Source organism: Danio rerio, chromosome 8 (assembly GCF_049306965.1).
Source record: "Danio rerio strain Tuebingen ecotype United States chromosome 8, GRCz12tu, whole genome shotgun sequence".
NCBI classification, from domain to species: domain Eukaryota; kingdom Metazoa; phylum Chordata; class Actinopteri; order Cypriniformes; family Danionidae; genus Danio; species Danio rerio.
In genome coordinates, this window is record NC_133183.1 from 10,280,841 (window position 1) to 10,305,095 (window position 24,255).

General features: G+C 36.4%; 1 protein-coding gene across 1 annotated transcript in view; it reads left to right on the forward strand.

Annotated features, from left to right (window-relative positions):
- Positions 1-24,026, forward strand: part of elk1 (ETS transcription factor ELK1) — a 37,545-nt gene extending 13,519 nt beyond the window's left edge. The window contains exons 2-9 of the mRNA XM_691202.9: positions 1,415-1,623; positions 3,392-3,781; positions 4,332-4,487; positions 9,717-9,953; positions 10,068-10,197; positions 12,077-12,294; positions 15,496-15,597; positions 19,232-24,026. Of these exons, the coding sequence (XP_696294.3) occupies positions 1,415-1,623; positions 3,392-3,781; positions 4,332-4,487; positions 9,717-9,953; positions 10,068-10,197; positions 12,077-12,294; positions 15,496-15,597; positions 19,232-19,330 (1,541 nt within the window). The 3' untranslated portion in view covers positions 19,331-24,026. The remainder of the gene's footprint in view (positions 1-1,414; positions 1,624-3,391; positions 3,782-4,331; positions 4,488-9,716; positions 9,954-10,067; positions 10,198-12,076; positions 12,295-15,495; positions 15,598-19,231) is intronic.
- The last annotated feature ends 229 nt before the right edge of the window (positions 24,027-24,255 follow it).

The following is a 24,255-nucleotide window of genomic DNA, read 5'->3' on the forward strand; positions in this document are numbered from 1 at the left end:
CTGATGAAAAGACACACTTAAAATCCCCTTTGTATAAATCTTTCACTTTGTTATGTGACAAAATAAGAAACAAGAAATTTTTACCTAACATCATTCAGTTTTCAGATTTTTTTGTTAGAAATGTAGATGAAAATGTGGCGATGCAGTGGCGCAGTAGGTAGTGCTGTCGCCTCACAGCAAGAAGGTCGCTGGTTCGAACCTCGGCTCGGCTTGGCTCAGTTGGCATTTCTATGTGTTCTCCCTGCGATCGCGTGGGTTTCATCCAAGTGCTTCGGTTTCCCCCACAGTCCAAATACATGTGGTACAGGTGAATTGGATAGGCTAAAATTGTCTGTTGTGTAATGAGTATGTATATGAGTGTGTGTGTGAATGTTTCCCAGAGATGGGTTGCGGCTGGAAGGGCATCCGCTGCGTAAAAATGTGCTGGATAAGTTGGCGGTTCATTCCGCTGTGACGACCCTAGATTAATAAAGGGACTAAGCCGACAAGAAAATAAAAATGCTTTTTAATCAACTTAGAAAATCTGTGGATATGTGTGGGCCTATTCTCTGCTTACGAGCAGGCGCAGCCATTTGAATCTTTTTGGCTCGAGATTTCTGGTCTCATTCACTTCCATTCATTTTTAGATGTGTAAAAACAGCTTGTTTTGCTGCTTGATGTTGCAAACTGATAATTTTATTATATTATTTTATTTTGCCTCTACAGTCATGAACACCCTTGTTTGTAGAGCTAAGTAGTTTAACTGTTTTCTGCCATTAATTATTCCTAGTAATTTCTTCCATAGGCAACTGAATCAGAAGTTGTAAAACAACTGCAAAAACGAGCACACTTCCACATTGAAGAATAGATATATTATAGAAATATAATTTAAATATTATATTATTTCAGTGACTGGTAGATTTGGTTAAATCCCCAAAAAGGCAGGTTTTTTTTTTTTTAGCATGTCTTAACTTTCAGAACTGACTTCCTCTGACAAATAATCTATCTTTTTTTAGAAGCATTATTTTTATTATTAATTTGATCTCTGTTCTTAGAGTACAGTATATTATAAGCAGGCATCATCACAGTCAGTCAGTTTGTATTTCAATAAAAACACTAGCAATGTTGTTGAGCTGTTTTATATCAGGTTATAGCCTAATTATTCCATTTTAGTCCCTACTTATAGTGTTAAATATCAAAGTAAACACTTGACAGCACTATTTTCATTGGCTGTTTTTAAGTATGGCTTAACTATTTTGAACGCTTTATATTTCAGCAACATTATGACTTGATTGTGCAATATTGCTTATACTAATCCCTATACTAGTCCCTTTTTCAACAAAGTTCACATGGTAGTAACCCCTTAACACCCCTAAACTTTAATCAGTAGGTTTTACTCTGCACAAGGTAATGGTCTGTTTTCTGTGCCCTGTAGCGATGGATCCGTCCATTACATTGTGGCAGTTCCTGCTTCACCTCCTGGATGATCAGAATCAGAAGCACTTGATATCCTGGACATCTGGGGACGGGGAATTCAAACTGCTGGACGCTGAGGAGGTGGCCAGACTCTGGGGTCTTCGCAAGAACAAAACCAACATGAACTATGATAAACTAAGCAGGGCACTTCGTTACTACTATGATAAGGTATGTGTAAGAATCACTATGATTGTACATTGAGTCAGTTTTACAAATAATGGTAAGAATAATCATGTTAAATTATGTGCATCCTATTATTAGGGTCATTAGGATAATAATACTTAATTGTCATTAATAGGAATCTGCTCATTTGAACTGTGTATATATTAAAGAACCCTCAAAAACACTTATTATAGTTCACACATGAATAGTAAGCAGCAGAACAGTTCTGAACATTTTTGAGCTGCAGTGTTGTTGATAACAAAAATGAAATGCTTCTAATTGTTTAAGCCAGAGATGCCCAAAGTAGGGCCTGCGGGCCAAAGTTGAGCCATTGAGTTCATTTGATTTGGCCCATCATCCCATCTGAGAGGAGAGTGAGAATGATGGAGAGGGTTGGGGTGAATGCCTTTAACATAGAGTTCAGAGATTGTTATCACTTTTTTTTTGTTTTTTGTTTTTCTGTTTAATTGTTTCAATTAAATGTTGTATATGAATCTGATTTTACAAATATAAATACTGTCACTTGACGGATGAAGGACTATCCAGAAGACATCGGTGAGCAAATCAAGGCAAAAAACTAGTGTAATTCTGTTATAAATTAGTTTCTGTTATAAATTAGTTTTAACTGTTATAAGTTCATTATAAAAAAAACTGTATTAGTTAATATAAAATACTGTATTGGTTAACTTAAAGCAAAGTTTTTGTAGTTTTTAAATATTATTAAATAAATTAGGATATTACCCATGGCAACTATATTTACCTTTGGACCATTAGGATCAAGCAAGTTTAATTTTTGGCCTTAAGTTAAGTTTGGGCACCCTTGGTTTAAATTTAATGAATCAGACTGAAGCCTGGAGAAGTATTAGGTACGATTTCAGCTTTCATAGATCTGTACAACCCATATTTATTTTTAGTCTCATTTTCAATAAGTGATTCACTCATAAAACTTCATGTTTCAATGCTAGATGGATCATTTTTGAAGAATTATTTAGTAGCTTATTTTTGATGACTGGATGTCGCCACTTATTGGGTAAATAATGTAATTGCTGCCTACAACTTTCGTTTTTGAGGATATGATGAGGATGTGGGATTAATGTTTACCATAAACATCAGTGGTTTTATCTAAACCATAAACTGTTATCCCAGTATTTTTGTGTTACTTGACTGTTTGTAACTTCATAACCAACTCAAAGACTAAAAACTGAATCTTTTTTTGATTTTTTGCATTTTTCAAACACAGATTTGAATGCAGTGATTCGAAGGATTAATAAACATATGCAAATCAACTTTATTTGTATTTTTTGTTATGTGGGTGTTGAGAACCTGATCTTTTAAGGATTAATCGTGCAGCTTACACTCAATGCATTATTGAAGGCTAAACAAGTAGTTACAGAAAACACCTTTAATAACCTAAAAAACCAACCACATCCTGAATAACACACCACAACTTCTTCTCTCATTATATTTTACAGTGATCTGTTACACCCCTAATATAAACAAATTTAAATCTGAATATAATTTTTTTTTCTCAAATATATGCATGATAAATGCAGATTATATATACATTATAAATACACACAGTATATATTATTAATATATTAATAATTAACCTTTGCCTAATGATCAATGTACTATGTTATAATATTTTAATAATAGCAAATGCCATTAACTACAATGAAAAAACATTAAAGATTAAAGTAAAGGCTTAAAGATTTAAGTTGAGATGGATATTATTTTTGCTCCATTTGTCATCAAGACTTTTATGCTCCCACAGAACATTATTAAGAAAGTTAGCGGTCAGAAGTTTGTCTACAAGTTTGTAACCTATCCGGACCCAAACTCTGCTGATGGACTGAAGGGGACCGAGGATTCCCAGAGGGCCTCTACGGGGGAGAAACTGGAGCTGTCCATCCAGACCAAACCTATGGGTGGTGCTACCACCGCCAACCAATGCCTCTCCAAGAGCCTGCAGGTTCAGCGCTCCTCCCCAAGTTCAGTGCAACGCAGCTCCCGCAACGATTACATGAAGTCTGGTCTCTACTCCACTTTCACTATTCAGTCTCTGCAGACGCCCTGCAAAGGCAACTCCAAACTCATCAAAACAGAGCATGTCTTAAATGACTGCAATCCTAAACCTGCATCTCTGGACCGCACCATGCATGAGGTCAGGACTTCATTCTGTTTTTAAGTCTGTCATAAAGTGGGAGAAATAAGTATTGAACACATTATTTTTTTTCCAGGGAATAATATTTCTGAAGGAGCTTTTAACATGGAGTTGAACCTGGTTTTGGTAAAAACCCAAACAATACAAGCATAAAAAAAAATAATTATGTGTAATAAACAAAGGCTAAAAATAACCCAACAAAGCACCCATTATTTAACCCAATTGGTTGAGTTATTAGAAAATAACAAAATAAAGGTTCAAATTAGCTCAACAAGCCACCAAATAATTTTTTAACTCAACTATTGGGTTAAATAAATAACCCAATGTCTTTTAGAGATGCATTTCTTTGGTGTTGCCAACATCCAGTGAAAATTTTAAGTCAGCGACATCTTTAGAAATATGTTTTCTGAGAAAAATGCTGACGTGTTCAATACTTATTTTCCCTACTGTAAATCATTAGTTAAATGAGCTCTCAATGGGTTAAAACCTTTTGTGGCACATTGGGAGTCAGGTATTTAAATGACAGTGATTATGCATATGTATGCTGCAGATGCGAGTTTGTCAGACAGAAGGACAGCAGGGAAGTGTTCAAGCGCAGTCGACTGTGGAGAGCAGCAATCTGCAGGTGATAGTCACCCAGCCTTCACCATGTGCTACACCAGCCCTCAGCCCCCAGACTCCCTCCGGCTCTGCCACTGCAATCACGGTAGAGATTCACTCTTTAACACTCATCTAGACTCACTCTGTATAGTCAGTTTGTTTGTTTTAAATGTAAAAATGCAGTATTTATTATAAAAGTGCATCATTTTTTAGTCTATGTCCTCTTGTCATCTTATAAATTCCCATCTTTCTTTTAATCAACATTTCTTTTTATTTGATGTTTTTACTGGTGTGAGGGCAGGGCAACATCTCGTATAAAATTCACCAATACATAAAGATAACCTTGCAATCTAAGGCTGAACGATACTGGAAATATATGCAGTATTGCGAACACGACATATGTTACAGTATAATATTTCTCTAGAAAAATGCTATTTTTATTAGATCTGTTTTTAAATAATTTATTTGTGTGATTATATTAAAATAAACAGGTGAAGGATATGTTTTCAGATCTAATTCAGAATAATAAATTGTGTTAATTTGTAAACATTCAGTCTTTAAAACACTTTGGGCTCTATTTTGACGATCAGGGCGCAAAGTGTAGGGCGCAAAAGCATTAAGGGTGTGTCAGAATCCACTTTTGCTATTTTAAGGAAAAATCCGCTTTTCGCCATGGTGCAGTGTATAACAGGGTTAAGCTTATTCTCTTAATGAGTTGAGGGTGTGTTATGAAAATAAACCAATCAGAGTCTCATCTCCCATTCCCTTTAAGAGTCAGTTGCATAGCGTATTTGCTATTTACATGGCGGACTTTGTTAGTGGTAAAACTGAGCGCTTCACTAGCAAGAAAACAGTTAAACAGAGCATCTACAGCGCGAGAATGAGAGATGAGCCTCCTCATTCTTTACTTTCACTTTCACTTTGATGGATAGGCAAACATGTTTTACGCACAGACATAACCTATAAAACAAATATAAATATTCATATAATAAATAGTAATAATGATAATAATAATATCATACAAAAGCAAATTGTCATAAAAACTGAAAAAGCCCCCCCCAGATGAAGAAGGCATGGAGGCAGTAGTGTTTATATTTATGCTTTAGGCTAAAAAAAAACTTTTGTAATATTTTATTTCTTTACTTCTTTTTCATTTGTAAACATATGCATATTGCTATACATCCTGTGTGTATTAAGCAAGGCGCACAAGTAACGCGCTCTGCGCTGGACATTAGACCACCTCTCTGCTTGTCTATTGAATAGTGCATTTTAGTCCCTCAAAACAGCAACGCACCAGTAATTCGCCTCAACTCGCCTCCTTTTTGGAGAAGAACGCCTATGGGCGCACATATGAGCGCAAATGCATTTGCTGTTTAAACAGCTTGGTGCAAAACATCAAAATGACTCTTGCGTCGAGCTGAAACTAGCAAACAACAATTGCGTCGTGCCGCATTGCGCTGGGTGTATGATAGGGCCCTTTGTATGAATGAAAACCTCAGCAGATATTCTGACTCTGATTGGCTGTTGTCGTTTTCCTCTAATGTCTTAACTCTCATTATTAGTATTTATTTGTACTTTTGGCCCACTCCAGCCAATAGCAATCTACTCAGATTGTAAGGCCCCATCTGACGTCAAACTTAGATAAACATTCATTCATTCATTCATTCATTTTCTTTCGCCTTAGTCCCTTATTTATCAGGGGTCGCCACAGCAGATTAAACTGCCAACTATTCCAGCAAATGTTTTACGTATCGGATGCCCTTCCATCTTCAACCTAGTACTGGGAAACACCCATGCACACTCATTCACACACACACTCATACACTACAGATAGTTTAGTTTATTCAATTCACCTATAGCGCATGTCTTTGGACTGTAGTGGAAACCAGAGCACTTGGAGGAAACCCACGCCAACACAAGGAGAACATGCAAACTCCACACAGAAATGCCAACTGGTCCACCCAGGACTCGAATCAGCGACCTTTTTGCTGTGAGGCGACAGTGCAACCCACTGAGCCATTGTGCCGCACTTAGATAAACAACCAATGCATAAAATAAATGTATCACACATGTCTGCGATACATATATTGCATATATTATTATCGCGATAACTATAATTCAGTGATAAACTGTGCAGCCCTAATCCGATCTTCCTATTAATCCCTGTTGGACAAAATCAAGCAATTTTTATTTCTTGTTGATTATATCTGTTTTTTTTCTCACTCTAATATGCTTCATAATAGTGAGGAAAATACTATGAAGCTGTTTTCATGCCAAGTTTTAGACACGATTTTGGTGTCAGTGTTTAAAATAGAGTTGCAGGTATTTTTAAATCCTCCCCAAGCACTCGTCAACAAAGGCATCTGTTGTTTTTGCCTTTTTCAGTAATGTGTTATGTTGAAGCCTTGTGGATAAGCTATGTTCAGAGTGCATGTGCATTCTGTGCATACATTGTGTAGTAAAACATATCTGGTGGTGCTCATACAGCACATGCATACTGCAGTAATTACAAAATGTACATCACATGTACGCAGTTCTTTGCTACTCAAAAACTAAAGTAAACATTTGGCTGCAGTGTGACACATTTGCACAAATGCTATCAGCGAACTGTTTAAAGTGAATATGAAAATTTGCTTCACAAGCCACACTGAGTTATTGAACTGAAAAATCATATCAAATGCTTTAATATACATGTTTGCAATTTATTTATTTGTTTTATATCAACGCTTACTGAAATATGAAGTTGTTATTATGTAATATGTTTCTAATATATTGTAATATATCTATATTATATTATATCTACACTCACCGGCCACTTTATTAGGTACACCTGTCCAACTGTTCATTAACAAAAATGTCTAATCAGCCAATCACATGGCAGCAACTCAATGCTTTTAGGCATGTAGACATGGTTAAGACAGGGCTCGAAATTAACTTTTTTACTTGGTAGCACCGGTGCTCCCAACTTCAGATATTTAGGAGCACCAAAAAAATTTTAGGAGCACCAGAAAAAATTTAGGAGCATCCACCAAAAATGAATGAGCACCGCTGCAAATTGTTTTTTAAGGGATTTATTGTATTTTAAAACAACATTTAATAGGACTGACAAAAACCAGAAACAACTATCTAACTAATGCTGCGAAGACATTGATATTTGTGTGCAATAATTCCAAAATGAATGTCTAATAATTAGGCCATAGAATATTAATGATGATAAAAAATGACAATAATAGTAACAATGAATTCCATTTCTCATTATGATACTGCCTTGAATGTGCATGAATGTAGGTTATCTGCTATAAAAAGTCTGTTAATTTATGAAAAATAATTGTTTAGTTTGCATCAAACAAAAATTGAGCATTGCAGTAAGAAATATTTTTTTTGTACTGCTGTTTTTATATGCATGTCAATTTAATAAATAATATTTCTGCTACAAAACAAACAAAAGATTATAATAAATCATTCAATTCAATGATGAAAGCTGCAAAGCAGTAATCAGTAAATAAATAAAAAAATAATATACACCTCAAAAAGAATAGACAAAAGAAAGTAAGTCTCACTATCACTCTTTAAAAGTTTTGGTTTCAGTTTGTGTCAATTTAGAGGTTCAGTCTGAGATGATCTTCATTTTTCTTTGTTAGTGGAAAGCTGGCGAGTCAGCCGACCCAATTTATGAGCAGGCAGAGCAGGACTCTTGCGCTAACCATCGGCGCAATACCGGTCTTTGTTATGAGCCGCAGTTTCAGTGTAAACTTAGTAAAGGCGAGCTCCTTTGGCGATGATATGTACAGTATTAGATTTGACTTTTAGCGGACATTTGCGCTAAACACGCAGTGAATGCAACGGATGGAGATTCGGGCACCTTCTCCAAGAAGCGCGTACTCGATTGATCTCGGCTGGCGGATCATTATTCACCACGTGACGTGTCATGATCGCTTTCATCTGCGCCTCAACTTTAGGTAGGGTTTGCAAACCTGTGTGCTTTAGGTTTTCACTCTTCAGCCGTTTGCATTTCCCGTGGTCATAAAAGCTCCTTCCCTTTCTTCTGACAGCGGAATACCTTGAGTAAATGACAGCTAATATGAACCAATATAGCGGCAGGGAAGAGCGATTCAGCACGTTTTTACAAAAAACTCAAAACAGGTTGCACTACAACCATTATCTGTAGTCGCACTAATGCTCCCAGATATATTATGAGGTCGCATAGATTAATTTTCGGGCGCATATGCGACCAAAATGGTCGCAATTTCGAGCCCTGTTAAGATGATCTGCTGCAGCTCAAACCGAGCATCAGAATGGGAAAGAAAGGTGATTTAAGTGACTCTGAACGTGGCATGATTGTTGGTGTCAGATGGGCTGGTCTGAATATTTTTAGAAACCGCTGAAAATGCACAACCATCTCTAGGGTTTACAGAGAATGGTCTGAAAAAGAGAAAATATCCAGTGAGCGGCAGTTCTGTGAGTGCATATGCCTTGTTGAGGTCAGAGGAGAATGGCCAGACTGGTTCAAGCTGATAGAAAGGCAACAGTAACTCAAATAACCACTCGTTATAACTGAGGTATGCAGAAGAGCATCTCTGAGCGCACAACACGTCCAACCTTGAAGCGGATGTGCTACAGCAGCAGAAGACCACACCACACATAGGCTTACCAAAATTGCCCAATAGAAAATTGGAAAAACGTTGCCTGGTCTGATGAGTCTTGATTTCTGTTCTGACATTCGGATAATATGGTTAGAATTTGCTGTCAACAATATGAAAGCATGGATCCATCCTCCCTTTTATTAACGGTTCAGGCTGGTGATAGGGGGGTAATGGTGTGTGGGATATTTTCTTGGCACACTTTGGGCCCATTAGTACCAATTGAGCTTCGTGTCAACGCCACAGCCTACCTGAGTATTGTTGCTGACCATGTCCATCCCTTTATGACCACAGTGTACCCATCTTCTAATAACTACTTCCAGCAGGACACACCATTTCATAAAGCGCAAATCATCTCAGACTGGTTTCTTGAACATGACAGTAAGTTCACAGTACTCAAATGTACCCGGTACTGGTAAGGTGTACCTAATAAAGTGGCCAGTGAGTGTATATTATTCTGAATGTATCATATCAATGTTATTCTTGCTATAAGTTGCTGATAAGTAAAATAAACAAATCATAAGCCATAGTTCCTCATAAGATTTTCTTTTTACATTTGAAGATGCCACACTGTGTATGTAAATGATGTATAAGCTTGTGCATTGCTCATTAATGTACCATTGCTCATTAAAGCACAGGTCAACATGCCATTGTTCTGCATTGTTTTATATATCTCAGTGTTTTATATCTCACAGAACAATCAAGCACAGAAGAGCCAGAGTTTAGGAGACCCACCACAGATCTACCTGTCTGACCCCAGTTCTCTAACCTCGCTCATTCCTCTGCCTCCTGGAGAATGTGTTGTCAACCCCTCTCAGCATGTGTTTGTGGTCATAAAGCCTCCGTCTGTTGGGCAGTCCAAAGAGTCCAGCCTTTCAGCGGATGAAGACTTGCTAGAGATTGTCAGTCTGGAGGACAAAGCAGATGTTGAGGTAAACAGTCGTGTTACGATCAATTATTAAGCATTCAATGTGCACCAGTAAAAATTAGTTTAAGTGCTGGAATCATTTAGCTTTTTGTTAATTTATTTTAATATCCATTCTCAGCCGGTGTCTGCAGTGCCTGTTCCTGGAGTTACAGATGCCCCAATCCCTGTGGATGCTACATCCCCTTGCGTGGAGCCAGTGGGCCCGCCGGTTGGAGAAGGAGAAGTGAAAGAGAAACCTGAGCTACCTGGTTAGTCAAACATTCAGTTTGTTTATGCATTATAAAGAGTTTAAGCTCAAAATGGCTGCTAATGTTTATAGCAGCTTACTGATTTGGTCTATTTTTAGGGTTACTACATTTACAAATTCCCAGCTAATCTTGGCTTGTTTCTTAGCATTATAGTCTCTATCATAAAAGGGACATTTAAATTCCATGTTAATGCTTCAGCTTGCTTGGCAACTGTAAACAACCTACTGTTTTGCCAATGACTCACATTTGCTCTCTTGTTTTCACAAATCTCCATTTGTTAGGTTCAAAATATAGTCAAAACTGTTATATTGTGAAATGCTGTCACATAGTATTTATACTCTGATTACAAAGCTGAATTTGTATCATCATTACTTGTCTTCAGGGTCACATGATCTTTTATAAGTCATTCTTATATGAACAGTTGAAGTCAGAATTGTTTGCCCCCTTTGATTTTATTTTATTTATTTATTTATTTATTTATTTTATATTTCCCAAATGATGTTTAACAGAGCACAGACATTTTCACAGTGTCTGATAATATTTTTTCTTCTGGAGAAAGTCTTTTTTTGTTTTATTTCAACTTGAATAAAAGCAGTTGTTTTTTTTAAAATCCATTTTAAAGTCAATATTTTTAGCCCCTTTAAGCATTATTTTTTTCCTCGATAGTCTACAGAACAAACTGTCGTTATACAATAACTTGCCTAATTACCCTGACCTGCCTAGTTAACCTAATTAACCAAGTTAAGCCTTTAAATATCTCTTTAAGCTGTATAGAAGTGTCTTGAAATATATCTAGTCAAATATTATATACTGTCATCATGGCAAAGATAAAATATCAGTTTTTAGAAAAAAATCAGTTATTAGAAATGAGTTATTAAAACTATTATGTTTAGAAATGTGTTGAAAATATCTTCTTTCCGTTAAACAGAAATTGGGAATAAAAAAAATAAAACGGTAATAAAAAAATAAAGCAGAAAATAAACGGGGGGACTAATAATTCTGACTTCATCTGTATATTTAGTGCTTAAAAAATGTTTTGTTTTGATTTTTAATGCTGGGCAAAGATTAATCGCGTCAAAAATAAAATTTAGTTTTGACTTAATATATTGCTGTTTCTCAATATGCGTTCTTGCATCCTCGGGTTCTCTAACGTCATCAGCCATCAAAGTTCAGTTCCAAAACTCAAGATTGCAAGAACGAAGGATGAGTGAAAGTTCCCGAATGTGTTCTTGATATCGAGGTCTAAAATCAAATTATCGATTAATTTAACATTTGAACTTGATTACGATTAATAAACGATTGTTTTACTTTTTTATTTATTTTTTTGCCCTTATAGTTCACTGACAGGTTTTGTATTGTAAATATGCTCGCAGATTTCTGAATGAAGGGTGCATTACTTGATTTTAAAATAACTGAAGGAAACACACACTATCTACTATCTATGATTATTTACTGAACGTCAACGCTGAACAACTGAAATTAAAACACAAATTGCAGGATACCAACAGTCACAAATATATGACTTGCACTTTGAAGTCAAAAATTCTAGTTATTTCTACTCCATAAATGTCCTTACTGTTGTTGTTTTTTATATCAATTGACCTTATAGATGATTTTTTTTTAAATATTACTTTTTCCCAGCCAAACATTTTTTTGTTGTTGTGTACAGTACTTTGTAGAACAATTGTTTGCAGTAATTATTAAGTACATGATCAGATGTAAATATCTTTTGCCTAATTTCTCATTCAAGCTTTATATAAAAACTATATGCCACTCAAAGGCATGCTTCACAGTTCTTCAACATTTTTATAGGTCACCAAAACCGCAGTGCTTAAAAATCAATCCTCAATGTCAGCCTCTCATTTAAAACTGTTTTCAGAGGACACCAATACTGCATCAGCCTCCCTCCAGGCGAGCACGCAGGACGTCCAGCCTCCTAAATCAAAGAAGCCACGTGTGCTGGAGCTGCCATCCTCGTCTACACTGTTGCCCCCTGGACTCTCACTGGATAAGGTCAATGCAGCGGTGAACAGCCTGCTTGCCTCTGGCAGTGCCACAAACACCTTAACACCCACAGTCATCACCTCACATTCCCTGGTGAGTCATTCAGCTCTTCATTAGGCTTGTTTTAATATCGCACAATATGTACAATTTATTTTCATGTAATAGAACAGTGTTGTATATTTTGCTGACTTGAATAATTACACAATCTCAAACGTTTTGAAGAATGTTCAAATCCAGAGAAATAAGCCTTTTTTCTTTGTTTCAAACTGAACTTACTAACAAAATGGTACATGCAATGTTATATAAAGTAATGTCATCTCAAGGTTGAGTTGCATTATAGGCAAACACAATATACATCTAACAAGAATAAAAAAAGAGAAAACATTTATCAATAAATAATTTAGGGGGTATAATCCACTTTGAATAGTGAGACGGAGCATATTCTGTGTGTTCATGCTAATGACAGTACACCCTCGATTTTGGTTTGGTTTTATAGAAAATAGGCAAACGCCAAATATGCTTTAATGTGTTTTGTATTTTAATAGGCTGCACAGAGCAGCATTTTAACAGAACCTTAAAGTGTTATTTAGTATAAAGCAGCGTTGCTTTTTCTATAAATGATCGTGAGTGATAAAAACCAAAGTGGTAGACTGTTTCATAATAAAAACTCTGCAGCTTTTGTGCCACATCACCCTCACATTTCCTCAATTTCAATCACGCGCAATTTCCTCTGCATCATGCTGCCATAAAAATAAGTGTTGAATACTTTAGCTCATCCATTAAAATGATTTCTGACGGAGTCCCATCGGATGTAATGAAGACTACAACCACCATGATTCCACATTCAATCAAGGCATCATCAAAACATGCCTTTGTTTGTTGTGAATACATGCCCGCTTACATACTGTTCTTTGTAGTGGACATTTTTCTTATGAATTTGTTTAGTAATATACAGTGGTCTCTCATTATTCGCGGGAGTTATGTTCTAAAAATAACCCACAGTAGGCGAAATCTGCAAAGTAGTCAGCTTTATTTTTTGTTTCTATTATAGATGTTTTAAGGTTGTAAAACCTGTCACTACACACTTTTTTCAGACAGGCATTAACATTTTTACACTTTTTTTCTCTTGATTAAACACTCTCAAAGTTCAAACTTTCATAGAAAAATAAGTCTAGTGCTATTGAATGAAATCAAAGATCAAAACCTGTTGTCAGGGGCAAACATTCACTGCTGTCAGCAAAAGGTTCATAAAACTTTTTAGCTTTTGTGTGGATTATTTTGGCATCCAGCGTAATGTTCTTTTTCCTGTAGTCACTGATCCACAAAGAGAAAGCAGAATTCATCCTTTGGGTGTTGCTCACCGGATGCGCCACACATGACAGTTGGAAGTAACACACACCAGACTCGCACATTAGCATGTTATTTGAAATGAAATTATTCATATGGCTCTCTGTGGCACGGTAGAAATATGAACAGTGTCTTGAATTGTAGCTGGACACCACAGACAGCAAACGACTTGCGGCGCCAGTGTGCGTACCCTAACATAAACCTATGTTTACAGTTCTAAAATGCATGGCTGCTGCGCAGTGGGTCATGGCGAAGCGCATCCGGTGTGTGACCCCCTTTACAATGGTCTTGCTGCAGACAGTTACAACCCTTTTTGCATCCTTGTTGAAACTCACACTGTTAGCGATCAAAGATTTATATTAATTTGGCAAGCTGAACACATTCTGTATTGTACAGGAGACACAGACACTGATTGACAATGGCCTACGGCCAATCAGAACACAGAACACAATGTGCTGCAAAATAAAAAGCCAAATTGCACACAAAAAAAAATCCACGAAACTGCGAGGCCCCGAAATGTGAACAGCGTTATAGTGAGAGACAACTCATTGTCGCATTTTTAGGGTCCCCATGAAACATTTCCGTTGTGTTCCATGCTATTTGCATGTGTTGTGAGAAATGCAGCCTCTTTTCCTTACGTGTATGCGTTGTGTGGATTTGCAACATGTTTGATGTCAAACCGATGAGAATCTTTTCTCAATTTGCTGGTGTTTTATTGTAATTGCGCATGTTTTTTATAAAATTACAGCATGTTAAGCTCTTGGCTACCATAATATTGTTTAAAAAAAGAAAATAAAAAAAAATTATTATTAAAAAAACATGCTCTGCAGACCCACAGAGACGCACCTTTTGCAACAAAAGTTTGCGAAAATGTTAATCAACTAATTTGCCTCATTTAAATAATTTAACTTTTCATTCTTGTAATTATTATAACTTTTAGCAATAATGTCTATTTTTGTTTCTTTTTACTGTTATTTATTTCTCATTTGCTGTATACTTTATTAATTTAATTATGTTATTATATTACATACTTAATACAAATCTTAAATGCTTTGGCAATACTGTACAAAATGTCATGCCAATAAAGCAACTTTAGAGAGAGAGAGAGAGAGAGAGAGAGCAGTCTTTACCTGTCTGTGGGTGCACATGGCTCCTAAATGGGCTAAAAGTAAGAAAATGGTGGATTTCTTTCATTTCAACAGCCTTTTTTTTAAATAACTTTAAACCATCGAAAAAGAAAAGGTGTTAAACAGGGTCCCATTAAATAAAAATATAGTTAACATCACATTACTTTTTCGTTTGTCGCATGTAGTTGACCATCTATGTGCTGTGGGTAAAAGATGTGTTTCAATCCGCCTACCACCGCAAGTATATTTCAAATTTTCTTCTTTTTTTTTTACTTGTCCAAGAAGTGGGTTTACTTGCATATGTTTTAATAGGGTAGAAAAGACTATTAAAAATGTTGGTTGCTCAATGTGGTGGGATTGGATTTGTGCTGCTCACAATTTCATTATTAAGACTTGTACACCTCAGGAAAAACTATTTAATCAGTTTGACCACTCTGATTTCAACACAATGACTGATAAATGACTGATCACAGATCTTAAGCGTTATCTTACAGATTTTCATTGAAGTCCTACCTGCGTTTTTAAGAGCCAGATCTTTGCTTAGGCTGTACTTTTTATGTTTATCTGAAATATCTTGTGTTTTTGTGTGTGTGTGAGGCAACAATAGCATTTGTGCTGTGTGAAAGGGTGCTTCACATGCTGCAAGCTCTCAATGGGATTTTTCACAAAGGCAGAGAGATACTGAACACTTCTGTTACCAGATAACCAAAAACAAAGAGAAATAACACAATGACCTTGTAAAATGACACACACACATACACACACACACACATACAACCAACCTCTTGAATTGTCTCCCTCCCTTTTCTCTCCCGCTCAGACTCCAGTGCTGCTGACACCGAGTCCGCTGCCATCAACCATTCACTTCTGGAGCACGCTCAGTCCTATCGCTCCACGCAGCCCTGCCAAGCTCTCCTTCCAGGTGAGACTTCCTGTCCACACAGTTTCTGTCCACAGCATGGCAGCAGCACACCATCTGTCTCCTCACACTCGCTCAGCGCATCACATGGCTGAGAATGTACTCTCTGCCCACTCCATTCATAACCAGCGAATACACCACACCATAAACATTTGATATACATCTTCTTTTCTCAACTCAAGCCCCCCTGTATATTTTTGTCCCCAATTTCTGTTTAACTGAGAGTAGATTTTTTTCAACACATTTCTAAACATAATAGTTTTAAAAACTCATTTCTAATAACTGGTTTATTTTATCTTTGTCATGATGACAGTACATAATATTCGACTTGATATTTTTCAAGGCTTAACTAGATTAATTAGGCAAGTCATTGTATAACGCTGGTTGTTCTGTAGACGAGCAGAAAAAAATATTGCTAAAGGGGCCTAATAATATCGACCTTAAAATGTTTTTTTAATAAAATTTAAAACTGCTTTTATTCTAGCAGAAATTAAACAAATAAGGTTTTCTCTAGAAGAAAAAATATTATAGGAAATACTGTGAAAATTCCTTGCTCTGTTAAACATCATTTGAGAAATATTTGAAAAAGAAAAGAAAAATTCACAGAAGGACTAATCATTTTGACTTTGACTACTTGCAGTTGAGGAATGAAAGCTTTTTGGCATGGAGGAAACAAAATATGTTGAATAAAAGGGCTCTTTTGTTTGAAATAAAGTTTTAATTTAGACCAAATAGTCTTGTGATCATTTTTATTCTTAATTATTTGTTGATTTCTTTTTTTTATTCTTAAATGTTTTTTATTTCTGGCGGGAAAAAGAAACCGAGCCATTAGAAGGAATAATTTTTGGATGACACATCTGAATATATGAGCCATGCTGTTTAAAGCTAGCCAGTTATTCCCACACTTGTAAACACACATCATTTATTTAAATTTTGCTATTGCTCCAATTTGCTATAATAAAGGGTGATTCAAAAAGAATGACAACTTTGAAAATCTGTATTTAATCAAATAAACATGATTGACCATTTGGTAATTAATCAATGTGAAGAGTACTTAAAGTTTTTTTCAGTCGAAAACAAATTCATAGATGTTCAATATGACTCCCTACAGGCACTCGAGTGACATCACTCCGATACTTGAATTCATTCCACACTCTCCATAGGATCTCGGGCGTAACAGTTTGGATAGCTGCAGTTATCCCTTCTTTTAGTTCCTCAATGTTAGCTGGTAGAGGTGGGCGAAACACCATGGATTCTATTTTAACCATCTAGGCACAAAGTCTGATGCACAGGGCGCAAAAGGGTGTCTCCAAATCCACTTTTGCTATTTTAAGGACGGAAAAATAGGCTCTGCGTCGCGTTGCATAGTCTAACAGGGTTGAGCTTATTCTCTTAATGAGTTATAGGTGTGTTTTGAGAAAAAAACAATCAGAGCCTCATCTTGCATTCCCTTTAAGAGTCAGTTGCGTGGTGCCATAGCGCATTTGCTATTTACATGGCAGACTTTGTAAGTGGAAAAACTGAATGCTTCACTAGTGAGAAAACGGTTAAACAGAGCATCTGCAGTGGGAGAATGAGAGATGAGCCTCCTCCAATCGGCCTTTACTTTCACTTTCATTTTTTCTCTTTCGTTGATGAGGAAACGTGTTGTACGCACATGCATCCATTAGCCTACAAAATTAATTTTGTTTTTTAAGCGCAAAGATTTGTTTTAAAACTATTTATAAATTCAGTGTATGATAGGGCACCATATCTTTAACTTATCTCATGGGGTGAGGTCAGGGCTTCTTAGAGGCCAGAGATTAAGTGCTCTGTCACGAGCTGCCTGGTGGCTGATTACAATGCTTTGGTACCTTTAGCTCAATTAGGCACGAACAGATAAGTGCTAATGGGGTGGTGCCCCATCCTAGTGGAATATGAATTGACGTGCTGCTTCTTTAAGTTGAGGGAACAGCCAAGTCTGCAACATTTGCAGATAGATTTGCCCAGTTACAGTTGCACCTTCAAAGAAAAAAAGGTCCAAAAACTTAATTGGCTGTAATAGCACAGAAGATGTTCACCTTAGGTAAATCACGTTCATGCTGAATTGTTTGCATTAGCAACAGAAATGAAAGTTGTATAGCTTTTTTTAATTTATTATACATGAAGGCATTGCTGACCTTTTACCATATTTGTGTTGCTTCCATTTAAAAATCAATGAATGAATCTCAAGTAGAGCTCAGCATTTCAGCGATTTCACCGTCTTTAATTTGGCTCTTTGAATAATGGATCTGATTGCAATTGTGTTGCTTTTTGAGAAGGTTTTTTTGTTGTTGTTGTTGGACTGACCCCAAGAAAAGCATGTGAGCATCCTCTGCTGGACTATACTGTAGCTGCAGTACAGAGATTGGATGAATATATGTACATGTTGTTTTTTTTAAAGAACAGGCACAATAAACCTAACCCTAGCCTGTCTTGGCAGATATGTTTGTTGGGCTGAGTTTACATTTTATTAAAACTAGAAACCAATATTATTTACTAGCTTCATTTACCAGGTTATTTAAGCATTGAAATTGTATTGTGAATAAACTCCAAGCATTCATTTTGTAAATTGTCTGTTGTGATAAGGTGAAAGTTGTAGAAAGTTACTTTTGAAAGTAATACATTACAGTTTTGAGTTACTCTCTAAAAAATTACTAGTTGCATTATTTATTTATTTTTTATTTTTTGCATGACGTTTTTCTTTTTATGGTAAGTAATGTGTTACGTTATTTTGAGGTGCTTTTGCCTTTTTTAATAACCTGGCTGATGCTTGATCTCTTTCAGAGCTTGTTTTTTTTTTTTAATTGTTATAGAGGAGTTCTGCAATTAACAGTGCACTGTATAACCTACACATTCATTTATCTTTAAAAGCACATGAACATTTTTAGGATAATGTTATCTAAACACTTCCTGACCCAGATTATTAGTGATCTTCCTGATACAGATCATTGAAAGTTTAAAGCAATGCGTTTGCTACTTCTGTACTAATTGTCTTATGTAAAATCACTGTACGTTGAGACAATAACCTTTTGCTTTTGTTCAATGCGTTCAGTATTTCGAACACATTCTCTCATTGTCTGCGCAATTCATTGATTACTTTAATTATAATTCAGATATTTATATTTTAAAAGTGAACTAATTCAACTTAAAAAGTAACTCAAATATTATTACTTAATTGTTAAAAAAGTAATGCATTACTTTACTTGTTTCTTTAAAAATTAATATTATTATTTGACTTGCGTTACTTGTAATGCATTACCCCCAACACTGGTGATAATGAACCTTATTTCATACAATAAAAGCTTTTTCATTGCTTAACATAAACAGTCACTGGAATTTCCATTTTAAATACTCAAATAAAATATATAAAGAAAAAACAAATGACAAAATTAACAAATGAATGAAATAAAAATGAAAACCTGTGATATAAAAATAAGATCCAATTCTAAATATTACTAAAAACCTATTAAAAATTTAATTTGTTTATTTGTTTAGTGCTTTTCACAATAATTACCGTTCCGTACCGATCCTTGCAACGTAAATGCTACACATTAAGCATACTTTTAATCAAGCCATGCATAAGTCCTAATTAATACCTTCCTGTTTTTTCCTGCAGTTCCCCTCTAACGGAAGCAATCAGATCCAGATCCCAGCACTGAGCGTGGACGGCCTTTCCACACCTGTCGTTCTCTCCCCTGGACCACAGAAACCATAACTCGCATTTTAATTCCTTTCTCTCCTGCCATGGTCATTGGCTCCCTCCCCAGCTAATGAGGAGCTGAAGATGGCCAATGAAAGACGGGACACTCCATAAGTTCAGCTGTGAGTTGGGCGGAGCCTCTGCTCCCGTGACGACTCGGCGACAGGAGTGTGCTCTCAGCCGGCCTTCACAATTGGTTGACGGAGCAGCCCGGTCCTGGGCTCCATGGTGGCATTTCATAGGCTATTTGCTCTTTTGATTTTCCCTTTACCTTTTATACGGTCATCAGCGATTATTTATTTATTTTTTGTGCATTTCTAGATGCACTTTCCTGAATTCTCATCATGAGATTGTGAATTTGGAACACTGAGGTCTCACTTTATTTTTGATTTCTCACCATAACATTATGAGCTAAGGACCAGACGAGGTAACCTTCGAGTTAATTGAGGCATGAAATGCCATTTTCCTTTACAGACATAAAGAGTATTGCTTTCTTAAAAAAAAAAAAACATCTTTATTTTGTAAAAACAGAAAGCATGCGTTTGAAATCTAACAGATTAAAACGCAAGTTTCTTAAATTTTTTGGCATTACAGACACACAAATCAGTTTTTAAAGGATGTGATACACTGTTGTTTTAAACATTTTGTGTTTTTCCATGGACAAAGGAGAATGCCAGAGGGATGTTGGCCATTCCTACAATTTCAAGAGGTGGAACCAAGGAGAAAAAAAAGAGATTCTGAATGATACAAAGATCTGCAATGTATCAGTCTTTTTCCTCTACGACGTCATTCCTTTATTTCAAAACTTTCTTGTAAATATGTTACACCCATTCCAAGATCTGACAGATTCAATTATTTGTTCTTGCTTTCCTGTTTTTGATTATAATTCTTTTAAGAAGCCCTTTCTCTGGCAGGATCAACAAAACAGGCAAGGTGTCACACTGAAGCTTTGCATTTTTTTTTAAAGAAAACGTCAGAGGAGACCAAAGACAACTGTTTATATTCAATGCATCTTAGCATCTCTGTCTCCTTTTTCCCTCTCATGTCTCTTTCTCTCGCTGTCATTTTGATTTTCACTCTGCCGCATCAAAGGGCTATAAGAACCTTCACACAACCAAAACGCTCACATCTGACACTGTATATATAACTGATGCATCCGACTCGCCAGCTATAAGTGTAAAACTCAATAAGTGTTGTAATTGGTCAAAGTGGTGAATGGCAGAACGGGAGGTATGTAGCTTCAGCTGCTTTTGATATGGTTTGTAGTTTTGCGCAGACTTGGCCTGCCTCTTATGCTATGTTCGTCTGATGTGTTAAAATCGCACTCACGGTTGTTACCTCAAAGCTGTCAACAGCTTGATGCGTGAAAGCAGACACTCAAATACACCAAGACTCTTTCTTACCTACAAACAAAGCCAACGATTATATGCATATATTGTGCTTATCGTTTGAGTCTCAAGTTTCCTATTGGGAAATCATGATGGTTATATGTAGCGAAAGCTATTTATGGATAGTGATTGCTTATAAATCATGCAACTTTTACAGCATGGCCATTTTCTATCATTTTAATCAGATTAGAGTTTGCCGGACTTAAAACAATACATCTATATTTTCAATTGGAAGAACATATGGGCGGTCGGTGTCTTTCACTACATTTAAGTTGAAGCTTTTTTCTGTCTATTCCTGTATTTTGATATCTGCGTAATTGTAATGAACTTGGGAGGATTTGCTCGTAGCATGCTGCAATTGCTTACGCGTGTCACCTCTCGGATTGTCCTCTCCTGCATTTTCTGCACATCATGGCTGATTTGTTACGTCTTGTTATGCCAACTCTTCTAATCTCAGTGAATGACTGTTTGTTTTTGAGAGAAGTCGCTTTTGAGAGAAGCTTTCGGTGGGCTCTGATATGTACAGATGATGTCACGGACGCCCACAAGTCGACACATTGAATGTTTTTTAGAGGGGCATTTTGGGATTTGCCCCACCCCCAGATTTGCTAAGCTCAGTGACCTGATGGGAGCTTAACCCAGATCAAATTCACAAACCAAATTGATTGATTTTCACCGGTGAGTTACTTGTGGTTTTTCCGCCATGCATTTGCAAAATAACAAGTCTGCAATATCAAAGAACTCACTGTGATTTCTGAATTTATCGACTTGCAATTAATGCATTCCCCGTTCTCGATCTTTAATGCGGTGTGGTAGCTCTGGCGTCTCGTCAAGTTTTCTCTCTGGATCGTTTGTGCCTCTGAATGTCTGTGCGGCTTTTGCTCTGTAATGCACTGCGAATGCATTTGAGCTGATGTCTCTGAGCGAAACTCCTCCTCTTTCTCCCTGCCATGATGCTGCTGTTATCTTTACTGTACTGATCAATACAGTGACGGCATCCTGCACACGCTTCCCCGAATCAAACTATTACATACTGATGACTTCATGTATCCCCGGATGGGTTGTTTACAAACTAGCAAGCTCAAAAGACAGAAATAGCGAGCCATATCTATTAAGAACTGTTTCTGTTTTACAAATATTGAGGTAACTGATTAGCGTTAGTGTAATATTAATGAGCTTTTTGTCATGTTGATGAAATCGCTGCCCCCTTTTACACAATCAATCTAATGCTGCACGTCTCTGGACCTAAAAAAGACTGTTTGGGTATCCTGATACCACAATTAATAGGCCTTAAAGTTGGATACGAGCTTGTCCAGTGATAGACTATTTTGGTATTCATAGCTTTGGAATACATTACTTATTTTCTAAATTCATCCCAGAATATGGTTTATTAATGCAGAGGAATATTTATTGAGCTAAAAAAACAAGGCTGAAAATTGTTTTTGAACGTTTTCCCCAATACTATTTCCTTGTTAGACCCGAAATTGTGGAGAAATTGTATTTGTGCAAGTTTTAATTGTGCAGATTTTGGAAAAAAAACAAAAAAAAACAATTGTAAATGATTGTTGGTCGGTGTAAGTGTTCTAGTCACTGAATCCTTTATGCAAATGAAGATGTGTTACATAAAAAAGCCATTTATTGAATAATTGATTGGACCGTAGAGATGTTGGCGGGGACGGTTTTTCTCCTTTGTGGAGGAGTTTCTAAGTAGAGTCTCTATACCAGCAAAGATTTCGTACCGTGTACAATTTTTCCATTGTAAGACAGTCAATCATATCACTATTTCTCATTGAGAAAACCTGTTTAATGCTCGCTTTACCTGCACTACCTGACAAAAGTCTTGTCGTCAATCCCAGTAGTAAGAGCACCAAATAATAACTTGACTTCTAGTTGATCATTTGAAAAAGTGGCAGAAGGTCGATTTTTCTGATGAATCATCTGTTGAGCTGCATCCCAAACATCACAAATACTGCAGAAGACCTATAGGAACCTGCATAGACCCAAGATTCTCACTGAAATCGGTCAAGTTTGGTAAAGGAATAATCATGTTTTGGGGTTACATTCAGTTTGGGGGCGTGCGAGAGATCTGCAGAGTGGATGGCGACATCAACAGCCTGAGGTATGAAAGCATTTGTGCTGCCCATTACATTATAAACCGCAGAAGAGGCAAATTCTTCAGCAGTATAGCGCTCCTCATTCTTCAGCCTCCACATCAAGTTCCTGAAAGCAAAAAAGGTCAAGGTGCTTCAGGATTGGCCAGCCCAGTCATCTGACCTGAACATTATTGAGCATGTCTTAGGTAAGATGAAGGAGGATGCATTGAAGATGAATCCAAAGAATCTTGATGGACTCTGGGAGTCCTGCAAGAACACTTCCTTTGCCATTTCAGATTGTTTTATTAGTTCATTAATTAATTTATTAGATGTATGGATGCAGTCCTCCAAGCTCATGGGAGTCATCCACATTATTAATTATTTTTTTCACTGCACCTTGACTTTATATTCGATACTGTACATTTTTTCTGTTAAGTGACATGACGTTTTGTCTGAGCAAAGTCAGACCTTACTGTCCTAATTAAATCATTAAAAATCACAGCATGATCATATTTTGTTCAGGTAAAAAAAGTGTAATTTAAAGGCCTTTCATAAAAGTCACTTCTGATATCGAATGATCAAATAGAAGTCAACTTTATTTGTTGTTCCTAAAACTTGGATAGGCAACAAGACTTTTGTCAGGTAGTGTACTTATGAAGTCACAAATCCACCACCTAATTGGAGATGATGGAGTTGATATTAATTGTGGCTCGAAACTGTTAAGACGTTTGCCTCGTTTTGCTTTTCAAGTTACTGAATCCGAACATCTGCAGTTGTCAGATGCTGTAATAAGTCTTTTCACTTGTTTTTTTTTTTTCTCTTTGAAATGTTTTGTGGGATCTGTTAACATATTGTATGGTTCTATATTCTATAATGTGTTGGGATATTTTGCGCTACGCATTTATTTGTGTAAAAAAAACAATCTAAAAAGTCAGCTACTCGTTTGAAGGAGGAGTATGTGGACTCTTGGATTGTTGGGAAGCAGATCTCTGAGCTCCCTTTCCCGGATGAGAATCACTCTCTGGGAGTTTATTTCCTAAAGGGACGGAGAGGCTTTTATTTTTCTGAACTGTCTAAATACTATATTATATGTACTGGAAAGAGACAAAACTATTTTTCATCTGCACATTATACTTGGTTGTGTATGTGATAGATATTAATCTTGTTTTCTAAAGAGAAAAGAGACTCGGAACTAATATGGAAGTGAATAAAAGGCTATTTTGTTCTTTACGTTGTTAAATATATTCATTTTGTTTGGTATTTATTTACCTGACTGTCGTTCTGTCTGTGCGTTAATCAGTCGATGTATTGTTTTTCTGATCGCTTCATCTGTCATTTGATCGATCAAACATTCGGTCTATTGTTTGTTATTCTGTTTGTGTCTGTCTGTGTACTGATTGATCATTCTGTTTATCTTTCAGTTGTTTGTTTGATTAGTCCATCTGTGTGTCATCAGTCT